This window comes from Manacus vitellinus, unplaced genomic scaffold (assembly GCF_001715985.3).
Source record: "Manacus vitellinus isolate BGI_N305 unplaced genomic scaffold, ASM171598v3 scaffold_39_pilon, whole genome shotgun sequence".
In the NCBI taxonomy this organism is placed as follows: Eukaryota; Metazoa; Chordata; class Aves; order Passeriformes; family Pipridae; genus Manacus; species Manacus vitellinus.
In genome coordinates this window covers 7,117,943-7,134,918 of record NW_021940534.1, presented here as the reverse complement: position 1 = coordinate 7,134,918, position 16,976 = coordinate 7,117,943, and the positions used below count along the sequence as shown (strand labels likewise).

At 43.8% G+C, this 16,976-nt stretch overlaps 1 protein-coding gene across 2 annotated transcripts in view; it reads left to right on the top strand.

Moving 5' to 3' along the window:
• RREB1 (ras responsive element binding protein 1) overlaps positions 1-16,976 on the top strand; it is a 79,303-nt gene that overhangs the window by 49,617 nt on the left and 12,710 nt on the right. For both annotated transcript variants that reach the window (XM_008934487.4, XM_018077643.2), the window contains exons 8-9: positions 3,397-3,586; positions 5,208-7,950. In XM_008934487.4, coding sequence (XP_008932735.1) covers positions 3,397-3,586; positions 5,208-7,950 — 2,933 coding nt within the window. The remainder of the gene's footprint in view (positions 1-3,396; positions 3,587-5,207; positions 7,951-16,976) is intronic.

Below are 16,976 nucleotides of genomic sequence, written 5' to 3'. Positions count from 1 at the left end.
AATGCTTCCAGTTAATGCACTGTTAGGCATGTCAGCTTACTCCATTCTAAATTTAACACAAGCCTTAGTCAATGCAGCATGATGCTTGCCTTAACTAGTTAGGTTTTGATACTTAGTACCTGCAGAGTTTTTCTTGGAGGTGCTATGGATCCCTGTCTGCATCTGCACTGCTAATTGTGTTCAAAGCTCAAGTCGTGTCATTTGTGAGAAATTCAGACTCCCTTCCTACTTGAGGTGAGGGGAAGGAACTCAGCAAAAACACAGGCAGAAAAAAAAGTTGTGCAGACACTTGGGCAAACGAGGTGTGTATTTTAAATAGCTTGCATCTGTAGCAAGCCCAAGTGAGGTCTGCAGAGCCTGAGAGATCTCCTGAACTGGTGGCATGGTGACACCCCTCAGCATCAGGAGCAGCTTTACAAAGACCTCACTTGTCTTTGGCAAGCAACATGGGCACCAGGTGCCGGTGTGGTGACTGGAGCCCACCAGGTCACTAGCTTGCCTGGGGAGCCTGCCTAGAGGGGCTGCTCCACATCTCTCAGGGAGGGCTTTTCTCAAGTTGTTTTTATTCCAACTCTCCAAACTGCAGCTGCCTGTACAGGTGTGCCTGGACCACAGAGAAAGACATGGCATCCACAGGTCCCTCCCATGCTCCAGGTCCTCTGTGATTCTGTAAGCTGTGCCACCAGGGCAAAGTGCTGAGCCAGGGCGCGGTGCATTTATATGCCCTGAAGAGCCTGCATCTTGAAATGCCAGGCATAATTTATCTATATGTTTCCACTTTCAGCCAGGTGTTTCTTTTTGACCGAATGGAAAAAGAGCTTAATCCTTTTCCCAACTTCTCTTTTTACTTGTTGCTTCTTCACCCACAGCAAGGAAAAGAAAAGAAGACTAAGGAAGAAAGAGAAAAATACAGAGGAGTGTTTCATTCTATGCTTTATAAAAGAGTGAGATACATTACTTTTGCTTGGGGGGAGGGGAGGCAGTTCCCTTTGCATGGAAAACACCATTTTTAAATTGCAAATTTTTACTGTCCTGAGGCATAGCAGTTGATACAGGTGTACTGTGGAGGACTTTCACACGGGTGTCTGCTCAGAAAGATTAACTCTGAAGTGCAGCTTTTGATGGTAGACCTAAATAAACTAGTGCTTAAAATCAGCACGTTGCACAGCCAATGGAGGTGAGGGAGTGCTGCAAGGTTGATGAGTCACACCTTACCCGTCTGCAGGACGTCTGGCTGCTCGCCAAGGATCACTGGCTCCTGCTCTGCCCAGATCTTGGGGATACAGTAGCAGGAGCCAGCTCTCCCAGTAATTCTGTGGTGCTCTCAGGGGTGGTAGCTGTGCCTGCCTCATCACACACAAGGGGATACACCTACTGCATTGGGTTGCTGGGCCATAGAAGGCCGGGCACACTGACCTGGAAATGCCTCAAGATGCCCTGAGGTGTGAGGGTCTGTGTGCCTCTGCAGAACAGCCAGTGATGCTCCTGATGGTGCAGGAGCATTGCTTCCAAGCCTTCACTGTTTGTATGCTGACGTACCAGGAGGAGCATGCCAGAAACACTGCTCGCTTTCACGCAAGGCATTTTCATCACCTCTAAAAGTGAGTTTATTTCAGTAGCCTGCAACTTCTTCAGGTGACTGTTCTAACCCTTTAATGCCCTTCTTCCCCCAGTGGTTTTGGTGGTTGTGTGTGTTTTTGTTTTCACTAAAGATGAAAGCTTTGCATCATAGAGTAGGTGCTGCCAAGTGAGCTGGAGGAGGGCCGTAGATCCTGATGCTGGAGAAGTACTACGTGTTGGCATTTCCCCCACACCACCAGAGATTCTTGTCACATTTAGCATACCTTTTTAAGCAAACATTAGCTTTGTAAATGGCATTGGTTTGGTATTTAATAGACTGGAGGAACTGTGCTAGCAATAGTTGTAAAGGTAGGATGCAAGGGAATTGACAGGAGAGTTAAAGCAGATTAAAACTTCAGCGCACAATATTTATGTCCAAGCTTTCTGGGTACTCTGATAACAAAGGCCGTGTTATATACACTTCACACTTGCTTCTTTCACCACTCAGAGACTGAGTCCAGTTGCTTTGTGGGTGACTTGGTTATCTCTTCATTTTCAGGGAATAAAAAAATGGCTGTGGGAGTTTATGTGGTGATAAAAAGAACAACAATGGGAGTTTGTTGAGGACAGGACAGGGAGGGAGTGGTTTCAGGATTTTGTCAGAAGTTATTTCGAATTGCAGGATGTTTTTTTAATGAGTAGGCACATGTCCTTTTCCTTGATGTAGAAAGCAAGGATGGTATGGGAAGAACTAAGGCAGGGGGAGATGTGAAAAACTCCTCTAATATTCTCACTGACAAAATCTGACTGCTTCTCATTCACTGGTAACCACAAGGAACTGTGTTGAGTGAAACTGTGTATCACTAGTTGAATGCAGAGTGGACGTGACCTGTCATGCTGCAGAGCTCAAATTCCAGATATTTAAAAGGGAATAGGCTTGTTTACATGTTGGCCAAATGTTGCTGTGTAGCCCTTACTGCCTGCAGCACAGCTTTGGTTATTTAATGCAATGTTTCATGTGAGAAACCTTTGTTTAGCTGAATTTGGGATCTGAGAACTTAAGAAAAGCAAGAAATCACAGCAGTAAAGTGCAGGTAGAAAAAGACATTGATTCTGCATTTTTCTTCAGGGCACACTGGCTGTGAAGGAGATGTAAGAGTGTCAGAAGTGTTGAACCTGTTTCAGGTCTTCCCCCTCTGACATTTCTCCCCTTCTGGTTTTCCTTTTAAAACAATATATTTCTCATAACAGCTTGGAAAAAAAAAATCAGTGGAAGGTTATGGAAAGGCAGTGTGAGGAAGATTCACACATGGGTATTTGAGTGGTGTGCCATAGTATGTTTTAAGCAGTGGTTATAAAAGGTGCTATTTATACATTTGCAGCTGCTTGCTACTTAAGTCAGATTTAGCGTCTTCTTGTCACTGATTTTTTTTTAAAATGTTGTTTGTTTTAACAGTATTTCTTAGTAAAAATGAAATGGCGTAAAGCCCATTGAAATATTTTTGGTTGGACAATGGGAAGGTTGTCAGAAGGCTGTGGTCTCAGCTGCCATTTTACTGCCTGCCCTTGTGGGATTGTCAGTTCTCATGTGTTATGTTCTTTAAACTTTCAGTGAACTTATTAGCCAGAAACTAGTAGAAAGTGACTGACTGAAATGGCCTTTTTGTGGAGATCAGTTTTTAACATGCTGTGGCTTTTTTTTTTTTTTTTTGCATTTAGCAGGTTCTTGGTATCGTGGAGTGAGAGTAAGGAGGGTGTACTAAAGCAAGAAGAATGCTAGTTCTTATGCTTGCAGCACTCAGTAAGTCATTTATATTTTATTCCTTTCCTTTCCAGGTGTGACATCTGTTGTATTACCTTTCGTACTCATCGGGGCTTACTGCGCCATAATGCAGTCATCCACAAGCAGCTTCCCAGAGATCCCATGGGAAAGCCTTTCATTCAGAACAACCCTTCGATTCCAGCAGGCTTCCACGACTTGGGATTCACAGACTTCTCCTGTAGGAAGTTCCCCCGCATTTCTCAGGTACTCTTGTTCTTCATAGCGTAAGATACCAGCTGCTACAGCACATACCTTATGAAATCATTGAAGAATTCATCCTTGCTGAGGCAGAGAGTGCATGTAGAATATTTTGTGGAAAGCACTGTTTGCGTAGGCTTCAAACATTTTCTGCCTTTTCCTTTTCTTTTGCCATCTAGAGAATATTGGCACTGGATTTTTTTCAGCATTCCAGTGGGTAACTATCAGTGTAAAGATGTATAAAAACATTCTCAAGGAAAACTTCATAATATTAGATCCTTGCCCCTTCCAACCTGCCCATTAGTTCTCTCTTTCACAAAATTATCCCACATCTGAAATCAGTAGAGAGGACACACAGTAAGGAAGACATTATTTTAATTTACTCTAGCAAGGATGTAGTTGTGATGTAAAAGCTTTATTACAAAAAACTTTGAGCAGACACCTTACTTAATAAACAGTGACATATTCAGTGATTTCTTCACTAAACACTCCCAGGCACCTTTCCACAATATTCCTTATATAAGGTCTGAGGGTTTTGCACCTCTGAGGGAAAGTGGCTGGGGGGAGACAGGGAGGTAGTCTGTGAATATTTTTCTGAGAGCCATAAAGCTTTCTGCTGGTTGATATTACTCTTCCCTCTGTCAAACCTTGCTTGCCTTAGTTAGTTTGGGTCTGGATGACGCTGCATATCTATTAAAAAAAAGAAAAGAAATCAACAGCACAATCCAGAAGGACCACGCTTAGTCAGTGTCTGCACTTCTTTTATTCTACTGGGATTAAATCATTGATTTCCAGCTCTTCTGGCTGCAAGGTGGTAGACCTGAAATTTGTTGCTGGTCCAGGGGGAGCACATAGATCATTCTGTAAGTCTGTTATAGTTTTGGTGTAAAAGTTACAAAATCAGAAGAAAAAGCTTTTTAAACAACTTGTTTGTTTGGGTTTTTTTTGTAATTAATGGCAGACATTAAGGGATTGGTATTTTCCTTTTGTAATAACTTTGCTTGCATTGTGAGACGAAACTTACGAAGTATGTAGAGTATATAAAGATGTTACCAGCCCTCTACTACTGTTTTTCTTGGGAGAGTAAATGTAATCAAACTTCCTTATCCGAAAGCTTTTCTACTTTAGGCTCTGAGTTTCATTGATCTGCTTTTGGGGGATATTGTTTTGGTTGGTTTATATTGTTTTGCCTTTTTGGGTGCTGTTTTTTTTTTTTTGCTTCCTCTCCTCCCATGTTCTTTATAGTAGTAGAGCTAAACGAGGTAGTCTTACTGCTCAGTTTACTTGCTGTGTAGTCTACTGAGGCTCCTGTCCTGTCAGTGACACGAGAGAGGTTTCTGGTAGGGAAGTTCATGATAGAAAAGTGTTTGAGAGTCTGAACAGCCATCTGAAGGAGTTTACCTTTATAGAGGGGAACTTCTGGAGAATCAGCCCCTAATTCAGGTACACCACTTAGGAGACTAAAGGCTGTGGAGCAGGAATATCTCCATACCAGATGGGTGGTGGCTGCTCTAAACCCCTTAACTTAGGCAGGGGAAAAGAGAGTGAGCTGGTTTTGTTTTGCAATAGCGTGTGATGCCTTTCCAGTTTAAGATGCCTACTCTAAATATTTTTGCATGTCTTGCAGGTCTGGTGTGAAACAAATTTGCGAAGGTGCATCAGTGACTTCCATCGATTTATTTGCGAGATGTGTAACAAGGCATTCCCCATGCTTTCGGCACTCAAACTGCACACAGAAACGCATGTGGTGGATCAGGGAAAAGACAAGCACAAACCACAGTCCATGACCCCACCTGGCGAGAATCCAGACCAGAAAGCCTTCATGGCATCCTTGGGCCTACAGTACACCAAAGACATCAAGCCTGTCAAGCAGGAGGACAATACACAGGATGAGGTCCAAGAAATGCGGCTCAGAGCACTGAAGAGTAACCTACCTCAGGAACCTGGCAGCACCACCTTGCTCAGCCTCTCTCCTCTGGAAGCTGCCTCCATGGGAGGGTCATTTTCAGTCCTTCCCCCTACAAAAGAAAACATAAAGCTTCTCTCACTGCAGCCTTTCCAGAAGGGTTTTATTATCCAGCCTGACAGCAGTATTGTGGTGAAACCCATCTCCAATGAGTCTGCCATTGAGCTGGCAGATATTCAGCAGATCTTGAAGATGGCTTCTTCCGCTCCTCCTCAAATCAGTCTTCCTCCACTTTCTAAGGCACCTTCTGTCCCTGTGCAGTCCATTTTCAAGCATATGCCACCACTGAAGCCAAAGCCTTTGGTAACGCCCCGAACAGTTGTCGCAACCTCTACACCTCCTCCTCTTATCAGTGCCCAGCAAGCCTCCCCTGGCTGCATCAGCCCAAGCCTCCCACCTCCCCCTCTGAGGCTGATCAAGAACTCGGTGGAGTCCTCCTCCAACTCTCATCTCCCTCAGCCAGGAGCCAAATCAAGTCCTTCCTCGCAGTTGCTCCTCCAACCCAAAGCAGAGCCTTTAACTCAGCATGAGATGAAGACGCAACTGGAGCAGGACAGCATCATCGAAGCTCTCCTGCCTCTGAGTATGGAAGCCAAGATCAAGCAAGAGGTCACAGAAGGAGACCTCAAAGCCATCATTGCAGGGGCAGCGAACAAGAAGACCCCAACCATGAGGAAAGTTTTGTACCCCTGCCGTTTCTGTGACCAGGTGTTTGCCTTCTCTGGTGTCCTGAGAGCTCACATCCGTTCTCACTTAGGTATTTCCCCGTATCAGTGCAACATCTGTGACTACATCGCAGCTGACAAGGCAGCACTGATCCGGCACCTGCGGACACACAGTGGGGAGAGGCCTTACATATGTAAAATCTGCCACTACCCATTCACAGTGAAAGCCAATTGTGAGAGGCACCTGCGGAAGAAGCACCTCAAAGTGACCAGGAAGGATATAGAGAAGAACATCGAATATGTCACGAGCAACGCCGCAGAGATGGTGGATGCCTTCTGCTCCCCAGACACTGTGTGCAAGCTGTGTGGTGAGGACCTGAAGCATTACCGTGCCCTCCGCATTCACATGAGGACACACAGTGGGTGCCAGAAGAAGAAGCCATTTGAGTGCAAGGAGTGTGGCACAGCCTTCTCAGCTAAGAGGAATTGCATTCACCATATCCTCAAGCAGCACTTGCATGTGCAAGAAAGGGAGATTGAGAATTACATCTTAACGGTGGACTGCAGTGCCCAGGAGAGCCAGACAGAGCCTTCTTTATTGGAGGACAGCACTTATATGGACCACAAGCCCATGGCGCCTTTTCTGGAGCCACAAAATGGCTTCTTACTTGGAACATCATCTCACGTTTCCATCAAGCGTGAACCTGTGGGCAGCTTCCCGATGGATTTTGATGAGCCGTTGGATTTCTCTCAGAAGAGCAAAAGCCTGAGTGCTGTGCAAGTGAAGCAGGAGAACCTGTTCGGCTCTTCTCCCCTGTCCCTTTACGACTGTTCCATGGAGCCTATCGACCTGTCCATCCCCAAAATCCTGAAGAAGGATAAAGATGATGTCCCATGTGAAACCAGGAATCAAGAGTTGGCTGCTTCTGGGAACAGTGATAAAGCCTATAACTGTCTGCAGTGTCCTTTGGTTTTTGGTGCCAATGGGGGCTCAGAGACAAACCGGGGTGTCAGACATCCCCAGCCACTGAAAGGTTCATTGCATTTGACTGTCCCGATCATTTCCCCAGCTCTCCCTGGCAATTCTGCCTTGCTGAGACCCTTGAGGCCTAAACCAGCACCGCCACCTCTCTTGCCAAAGCCTTCAGTAACTAAAGAGCTGCCGCCATTGGCTTCCATTGCACAGATCATTTCATCTGTGTCTTCTGCTCACGCTTTGCTGAAAACAGAGGCTCCAGACGCCAGTCCCAAGGCAGCGAGCAGCTCCACTGGGTGTGACAAATCAGGGAACGCCAAAGCTAAAGTGACAATCATGACTGCTGTTCAGAGAGACTCCAGCCTGCCCAGTGACCTGTCTCAGGCATGTGATCCAGAGCAGTCTCCCGTTGCTGATGCTGGGTTGACTAAGAAGAGAGGTAGAAAGAAAGGAACGAAAAATAAGCCCAAACTTAGCAGTAATGTGGATCTGGAGTCAAGTGGGGAGTTTGCCAGCATAGAGAAAATGCTGGCTACCACAGACGCTAACAAATTTAGCCCGTTTCTGCAGTCCACTGACAATTTCAAGGAAGAAAGTGGCAGAAATGGAACAAGTGAGGATGAGAAGGAAACTGCCAAGGATAAGCTGCTGAGAGGGAAGAGGAATGCTTATTCAGACTGCGTGCAAAATATCCCCTGTCCTTACTGTCCTCAAGTCTTTCCATGGGCAAATTCCCTGCAGTGGCACATGCTCACTCACACAGGTAAGAGCACTTTATGCTCACAGTAGATTGTAGCCCCTGAGGATGTTCCTCATGGAAGGGCCTCTCTGTGGAGGAATCTTCCTTTCTTGTCCTCTCTCTAGTGTCTGAATTGTATTCTTCATTAGTTTGCAAATCCCTAGCTGTTGCTGTTGTTGTAGTGGTAGTGATAGATTTTCCAGTAGTGGGATAATCTCTGTGCCTTTGAGTATCAGAAGGTAAATTAAACTTCTATTACCCATTTGACTTCAGTGGCATAACTCAGTATACTTGGAAGAGACTCAGGTTTCAGTTGTTCTATTGTTATTATTGTCTTATCTTAAAGGAGAACATATGTGTTGAATATTTCATTGTGCCTTACATGGTTCGTTTGGCTGCTTCTGGTGGCTCTTTATCTGCATAAGTAATGATAAAAAGTTTTCTAAAAATGAGAGCCACTAAGTATAGAATTGTGGCAGGAAAATAAAATAATAGAGCGTTTAGGTTTTTTTTTATCCTTGCAGTGGCTTTTATTTGACAGATCAAAGAAGGAGGGTGCAAGAACTGCTTATCCTGAGCATTACGTAGTAGCTTGCCTCTAGGAAGTGTTTCTTCTCAGAGATAGACAGCTAAAGGTGGGCACATACCCTAAGGTGTGGAGATGTGTATGGAATCTCTAGTGTTGTGCCACTGTGTAAGTAACCTCAAACCTGGTGTAAACAAAAGGAGGAATTGGGTAGAGAGATTTATCCTAGGTCTGGGGTTATTTTCTGTTCTTCACTACAAAGGAAATACTGCATTGAATGCTGTGCTGATTTGAAGTTCACTCCTTTTTCCACCCAGACTGTAATAAAGTAATTAGTAGATTCTCATCCTGCTCAGAGAGAGTGAGGACAAAGCTCTACTTGCTGCTGCTTCCTTTTAAGTCAGCCACAGTTGTTGATGTTATTTACTTCATTATGCATCTCAGCTCCTAGCATGAAGAATAAAAATCAGGAATATTTGTAAGAAACATAGGGGATTTGAGTACAGTCTTATAAAAGTTAACTTTTTTAAAAAGAAATTGAAGTTTCCTGAAGCAATTGATTCATGTCTGTGCTAAAGAGGGAAACCTGAAGAGGTAAAAGAGGTTAGCTAAGAGGTTTAAAGGGAATCTGAGCTGTGGAGCAGTCCCTATTCCAGTTTGCTTTGGGTGACGCAAGGACATAACTTGCAAGGTATCAGTGCAACAGCGAGGCTATTGTTTTCTGGTCCACAGAGACCAAATTATTTCATCTTATTAAGCATACAGTTTACTTTCAATGGTGAAGGAGAGATCTTTACTCGTATCTCAATTGTTTTCCAACACCCTGGTCTCCAAAAAAAATAGATAGTTACTGAAGAACTGTTCATGAGACAGAAAACAATGGAGAGGCTTTTCCCAGACTAAGAGGTTTGACCTGCTTATTGATGGCAGACTTCCAAGGTAGCAGCACTGGTGTAAACCCTTAATGAAGACAGGAAAATGCACTCAGCCATGAATTATGCTGGTAAAACTTGTCTCCCTTACGACCACTGGCCTTGGAAGGAGACCCCGTCCTTTTAGAAGGCCTGTGCTACGATCGCCACAAGGAAGGCAGGCAACTGCAGCAGTAGCAGGGCTGGATCCTCACCACAGATACAAGATTTTTGGTGATACTACAGCAGTGGCAATAATCAGATTTTGGTTGGTGTGCTCTGGCAGTGATAATACTGAGCTCTTTCTTAATCTCAGAGCAGTGTTGAGAGAGACTTGTTGCTGGAGGACCACCCCACCACCAGCAAGCTTTGATTGGCCTTGGGGCATCTGCTTTCAGGTGACATTAGCATTCTGTTTCTAAACTGGGAGTTCACAGCAGCTCCCCTGTGACAGCAGTGTCAATGAGGTTTTACTGGAGGGGAGAGGGAAAGGTGAGCTAGGAAGATGGAGGAAATTTAGGCCACAGAAATGGTGCCAAGGGAAGTGCTAGGGTGCATTCAGCTGGAGTGAGCCCTGTGTTTTTTGTGGTGAGTGTCCGCTGCTAGTGGCATGCGAGAAGTTTGGCAGCTCTGTGGTAGACATAGCAGTCTGTTGGGTTTATGTTGTGGGTGGGCGAGTTGGTTTTCTCATGGAGACATCTACAGCGTGGTAGTGCAACGCAGCGTTCCTGTCCCCACCTATTGCACAGGCAGTGACTTGTTAGATCGCTCTGTTTTTTAAAAAGAGTTAAGAAAAAAAATGTATTTGCTAATCTTATTGTAAAGAGAAAAGGGGAACTTTATTGTCTGGGATTGATGGCTGCTCCCTGGCCTGTGTAGAGAGAGGGCTGACAGGCTGATGTGAATGGGATAGATGAGAGTTCTGGTGATCTGCTTCCAAGCTGCATGTGTTGGCAATCACAGCAGGCAAGCTGGTCTATTTAACGCTGCTATCAAAAAACCCCAACGAGGCAGTTGTTTGAGCTAAAAAGCAACAACTAGCTCTTCTTTCTTGCTCTTTTTTCTTGTCCATTTGTAGGGAAGTTGCTATTCAAGTAATTTGTGTAAGTGGTCTAAGTTAGGTTAAAGGAACTGTATATAATTTTGGGCATTTAAGTGTTACCTGTATATTACCAGTTTTAAACTACTGTATTTATACAGACATAAAAAGATTCTTGCCAGTATGTCTTTCATGTTCAATAAAATTTCAACGAGGAGGGCTCCTTCCATGTGGTGTCAAGATCGTATTTCCCTTTTGTGAAAAGTGCAAAAATGCATATGCTGACAGTAACCCACATCCCTCATGCAACCAAAAGTCTCTCTCACGAAAGCTTTTGCTCATTCGTGCCTCAACACCACTGTGCTTTTTTTTTTTTTAATTCAAAAGCATTTCCCTGAAGAAGCATACACCTTCCTCACTGTTTTTTTATTTTAATGCTGAGCTCGCAAGTGGGGCACAGGGAATTTGGCATAGCTTGGTTTTATGCAGTGTCTAACACAGTACCTGTGTTTTGTTTGAACATGCTTGAACACTTGCTTTTAATACTTTCTTTATCTTGATGTCTTTACTGTGTAATTTACTTTTCTGTGTTCAACTTGGTTAGCCTTTCTTTTTTACTCTTCCCTCCTGGTCTTGACTTTTTTAATTCTCAGAGCAGCAAGTGCCCTGCAGGTGATGCAGTTAATTTTGCTCCTTTTATAGCATGTGCATCAGACTAGGTTCAATATAAAATTACAATGATGGTCTTTTTTGACCACTAGTTTGTTATAGCTAACCTAATCCGTTTGCAGAGAGTCACTTGAGCATATTTTCAGAGGGATACCAAAGGGTCTTACTCGGCCCAAGATTATTTTTTGTAGCAAGTGAGATTTAATGGCAGAGGAGGTTTTTGGTTTTGTTTTGTTTTGCTGCTACAACAGGAACAAACCGTACAAGAAAAGGTCCATAAACAAAATAAAGGAATAAATAGATAAATAGAATGTAGTTACACCTAGCCCGTGAACCTAAATGTTTCCTGTCGAGTGGAGATCACAAGACATAAAAAAAAAAGGACTGGAGGCACTTTTATTCTTTGCTTTTATGATTTAAGTCAGTGAAATTGTAAACATTGCAACATTTGTACTTGCTATGGTGATAATGTGTTTCCACTAGGACAACGATGGCAAGAGATACCTGAATTAAGGACTGATCTTCTTATATGCTATAATTACTCAGATGACCCTTTATACTGGAACAGACTCCCTTCAAATGACTAGCTTCCAGGAAGTGTCCAGACAGTCCTGCTGTGCTGCTGACCAAAGTTTACAGTCAGTTCTGGGTCAATATTTAGGCACAGACGTATTTTAATACAGGCCATGACTATTCTGACAGAAAAAATTAATAGAAGATAAAATGACATTTACTGTTTAGGTTATCTTCCAGTGAGTAGGTGTATTTTATCAGAAGAGCAGTTGCCTTTAAGAGACAATGCAGGAAACAGAGAAAATGGCTTTTTTTAATTATCTTTTTTGTACCTTCAAAGGTGACATTTTTGGAAAGCAGTCTGGTTTCCACTTGGGAATAGCATTGCAACTTGGGGTGGGAGGATTGGAGTTTGCACAGTAAGCAGAATTTATGTTTGGGTTTTGAGATGTCCAACTAGTACGGCTGTGTGGAAAAAGAATATTTTGTTCGTTGCAAATATTGATCTGTATAACAAATATTTGGTTGATACAAAACTTTTAAAGGCTGAAAAAATGAGAAAATTGTGACCTGGGATGCAGGTTGAGTTTCAAATAATTAATCCTCAGCTAGTCCTGTCGTTTCATGCTTGAAAAGAAATGTGGAAAGGAATTGGGCTATCGTGAAGCAAAAGGGTTTCTGCTCAACTTTGAAGTTTTGTATTTGCATTGTGAATGAAGCCAGATAAAAGTGCAAAAAGTGATGTTATTTGTAACCATAAATTTATGATTGACTTAGCAGGCATTCTAAAAAGTAAGAGTGACTTGAAAGACTACAAAAAGCAGTGCCATGATGCATCTAAAAAGTTGTGTTGACACTGGAAGAAAATTAGGGGAAAGAAGCAGCTCCCAAGGTGTCTGCAAGATACGAGGAATCCCTGGTATGGGTTGAGATTTTAACTAGAACAGAACCAGCTTTCAGAAGATTAAAGTGAGAGAGATACCCACAATGTTGTATCAAAGAGGCTGCTGGCTGTGGCAGGGGGTTGGGTGGTGTGTGTGTGTTTTCAGAGGTTTTGGGTGGGAGGTGGGAGGTGTGACAAGAGCTGATCTCGTTTTACGAGTAACTATCCTCTCAATCTCTTTCTTCATCACAAGGATGTCTTGCAGAATTGCTTTCCTCATTTCATGATCCTGGTTTTTCTTTCAACTTCTGTGCTCAGTCCCTTCCTGTGTTCTAGTCATTTAAATGAATTACAGACATGAAAAACTTTCTCCTGGGGGGAAGTAACTGATGTGGGGCTTGATCCACTGAAGTCAGTGGAAAGATGCCCTGTGGCTCTGATGGAAGTCTATCTGTCTATCACACAGGTGATAGACATTTATGGAGAGGCTTTTGAGGTGCTTACAGTCAGGATATTGTGGTTGGTCACCAAGCAGTAATGGGAGTAAAGGAAGAAAAACCAGTGAAGTTTCTTATTACACACTGGGAGGGACAGATAGACATACATTTTATCTTGTGTCAGGCCAGAAGCCCTTCCCCTGTCAAAAATGTGGTGGTGTCTTTTCTACCAAATATAACAGAATTTGCATAAACCTGGAGTTGCCAGCTGCTACCTGAGGAGAAATGTGCTTATCCCCAGTCTAAGGAAGAGGATGCTGGACCTCACAGCGGCACATGCAGTTTTTCCCAGCTGTTCTGAATAGCAAGGCCAAGTTGTATTTAGTCGGACTGAAGGCTGCAGACAAGCAAAGCGTAAGGATGTGAGAAGTGCCCTGCCACTGAGGGCAGGTACTCTTGTCTCCAGTGGTAGCAGTAGGATGTGCTATTTAGTGTGAGCTGTGGACCCAGCCACTTCCTCCTGTTCCTCTTAACTCCATCAGCATCCACAACTGGTTCATTAGGGTTGTGTGTTCGAGAGCACATACCTGCCTGCTCCCTTTATTACCTATTTATGGAGGTGCTGTCTGCAAGTCCCTCTGATTGCTTTCTGAGCCTGTTGATGCAGTCTGGCTTTAATTTGGCTGCTGCTGCTGGCCACACCAGTGATCCTGGAGAGATATCAGCGATGGCTCTGAGTCCTCCTGCCTGAATGTACCTGCCAGTAACATATTTAGCATCACATAGGCATGTTTTAGATTGTTTTACTTTATATTAGTCTTCGCATTGAAGCTTGCCTGCCATCATATTGCCCCCTCTGTCTTGACAATTAGTAGCAAAAGAAATTGACTGATCCTACAAGGCTTTGTTGTAGGCAGGTGAGTGGCATTTAGCTAGAAAGGAGAAGCTGACACAAATCCAAAGGTGAGCGCAGTCACTCAGGGGTTTTAGTGTGCTGACCAAATGGGATGAGTGCAAGAAGGAAGCTCAGCAGATGGTGGTACATGTCTCTTGCCTGAAAAGTGTTTGCACAAGGGAGCTATTGCTGTAAGGTGTTCACACCTCCAGTACAGACACGGTCACTTAGTGTTACTCAGAGTTGGTTTCACGGGATAATTGGTGAGGTAACAAACCTAAAAGTGGCAAGAAGTTGGCTCTGTGCATCAGGGTAGTTAAAATTACAAATGAGTTATTACCCTCAACCTCAGGGTAGCTGCTGATCAGATTGCACAAAAATGAGCACAGGATTTTCTTCTTACATCTCCATGCACCAGTTTGTTTGGGAAAGTCTGCTGTCTTTCCACTCTCTCTGATCCTCTCTTCTTCTTTTAATACAGCAGGTTGCCTTGCAGTGATTCAAATGTGGTAATACAGGTCTCAGTACTAGTCTGGCATTACAATCTGCCATGCTGGGGACCTGTTACGACATGATTTGATCTTGCCTATCATGAAGAGACTAAGTTGCCTTGTTACCATGTTAACAGCCTGTAACTTCACAGGGCTGTAGCTTGGTACCTGGGGTGTCACGTGGGCTCATCCTGCCTGTGCAGACAACAGATGGCTACAGCATGAGAGAGGAAGACTCATGTTATGACATGATCCCCTCACAGAACAAAAGTCTGCAGAAAGGGCTCTGAAAGTGCTCACCTCTGACAATTCTCATGACAGAATGAAACTGAAATGTTCTACTTGAGTCAGTTGAAGGCTTACTTTATAGTCAGCGAGATCCTAATGCAGTTCAGCTGGTCGATGGGATGAGGAGGCAAGCATTTCTGAAGCCGCTCAGATGAGCACTGGAGCAGCACGTAGGATGGGTAGGACCTTGGTGGAACGTAGATGTTGTTCTTAGCAGCTGGCACTGGGCTGATCAGAGTGGTTCAACCTGCCCCAGCAGACAGAGCCTTGGGCCATGGTTGGATAACACAAAGCACTTCTTGGCCACACTGGCTCAACCTGCTCCCAACTGTTCATCCCTGCAGCTGTAGCTGACCCAGCTGCTCAAAAAAATTAAAAGGGCAAGGAGAGGGACTGGCAGTTGTGAGATCAGTTCCCGGATCTGGCTGGCGGTACAGCCCTAAAAGAGCACATTGATGCAGCTGGGGTGTGGAGCTGGCAGCAATCTCCTGGGAGGCGCAAGGGATAGATGCTGTTGAAGTTGGCTTTGCTGTCAAATGCTTTGTGTCTTCAAATTGCAGCTTTGGACAGCAATATCCTGGTGAGCCCATATCCTATAGTGTACACTAAGTTATCACATGCACTTTATAGCACAGCTTAGCATTTATAACTGGCTTGACCAAGCAGTGCTTAATCATGGTCCAAAATCATTCAACAGCTTTGCACTTGTGGTCTCCTGCTATTGGCCAAGAAAAACGGATTTCCAAGTCTGTGGAAGTAAATTAACTATTTGAAACTGTGGCTTAAGTTTAAAATGTGGTGATTTCTCTTTTTGTGCTGGCTTTAAAAAGTCGGAAGGTAGCATGCTCAGGCTCACATGCAGAGTCCTTGTGAGGACCGTTCTCTGTCCTTGGACGTGAATAATCATCTGGATTTCACTGTACACCAGAAGGAAAGGGAATGAATGATGTTTGGTCAGCCATAAATGAAGAAAAGCTTTAAGATGAGGTGTAAGACAGGAAGTGCAATTCAATAGAGTGTCACTGGGAACAAGTTTATAGAGGGTTTCTTTTGGTCTTGTTTTAAACCAAAACAATAACAAGATGGTGATTTTGAATAGGATTCAGAGATGAGGAGGCTGTGTAAGTGATGGGGCTTCCACAGATCCTTGCTACATGGAGAGGAAAGGAATGGTCTAAAGCACCTGAAGCAAACTGAGGACATCTTGCCTGGCTCACAGTAGTCAGACCAGGGGAGAACTGTACTGGCAGAGAGGCTTACAAGGAAACTGTGGAGCGACTTAATGAATTGCCCACTTTCATCATATTAAAGCACCCCTGACTTTGTCTCCTTAGGGCTTTCTGAATGCTCCCTTCTTGCAACAAAATGCAGCTAACAGAGAAGAGATGTGGGATGGGAATGGGCTAAGGTATTATTTCTTACGTAGTAGAGAAAAAGACTTTGCTAAGGAAAGATCTTTTTCGTAAAGAGGCTTGCCTCTAGTGTGAGAGGATCGAACACAACTGCTCTGTGCTAAATAGGCAAATAATTATAAAGTAAGTATACTTGACAGTGAGCTTTCCAATTGGCATTTAGCAGAATTCATCTTTGCTCTAGATATCTGCCACTCTGTGATCCCTCCAGAAATCATGTGAGCCCTGGGTATAGTGGGCGACTTTTTCCAAACTGTTCTAGCTGTTTGTACCTCTGAACTACATTTGTGGGTATTTCCTAGAGGACAAAGGGCTTAAAAGTGTTTTTTCAGTGTCAGGCAAAGTTTAACAGCTGCTTCAGAGCCACAGCTCAGAATAAAGCAAGAGCTGCTTGCCACTGGGGCTTGGCCCAAGTGCTGGAGCTGTTGTATGGAGGATACTGAGGAAATGGTGTATAGCTTCCTTATTGTATTGTCGGCTCTACATCAGACTGCCTTTCTGCTGAACGGTGGAAATCACCATATTAATAATAAAGAAATAAATTCATATTTCACCATAAGCTGAAAGTGTGGGGTTCCCCCCTGCCCCCCACTCCCTTCAGTGCAGATTTCTCCTTGGTAGGTGCAGTCAGAGCTAGTCCTGAAAACTTTTCTTTATGACTTCAGCTGCTCTCTTGAAGGTACTGGGGAATCATACGTTGTATCAAAGGCAAAAAGTGTTTTTTCCCAGAACTGGTTTTCTCCTTTTCCCCCAGATATATTCAGTTCCATTTACTGTAAATAGTCCTTTTCTGTCTTGAATGTTTTCATGTCAAAAGGCATGCAGGTACGACCGAAGTTCTCTCAACTGTGGGCTGATTAAATATTTAACTTGCGTGTGTGCGTGTGATGTAATGAAGGTGGCTAAATTTTAGTGTTTAGAGTGTTTACAATAAAAATGGACAGAGATAACGCCCAAAAATTTGCAAGTTGACTCTGCAGGTCAAA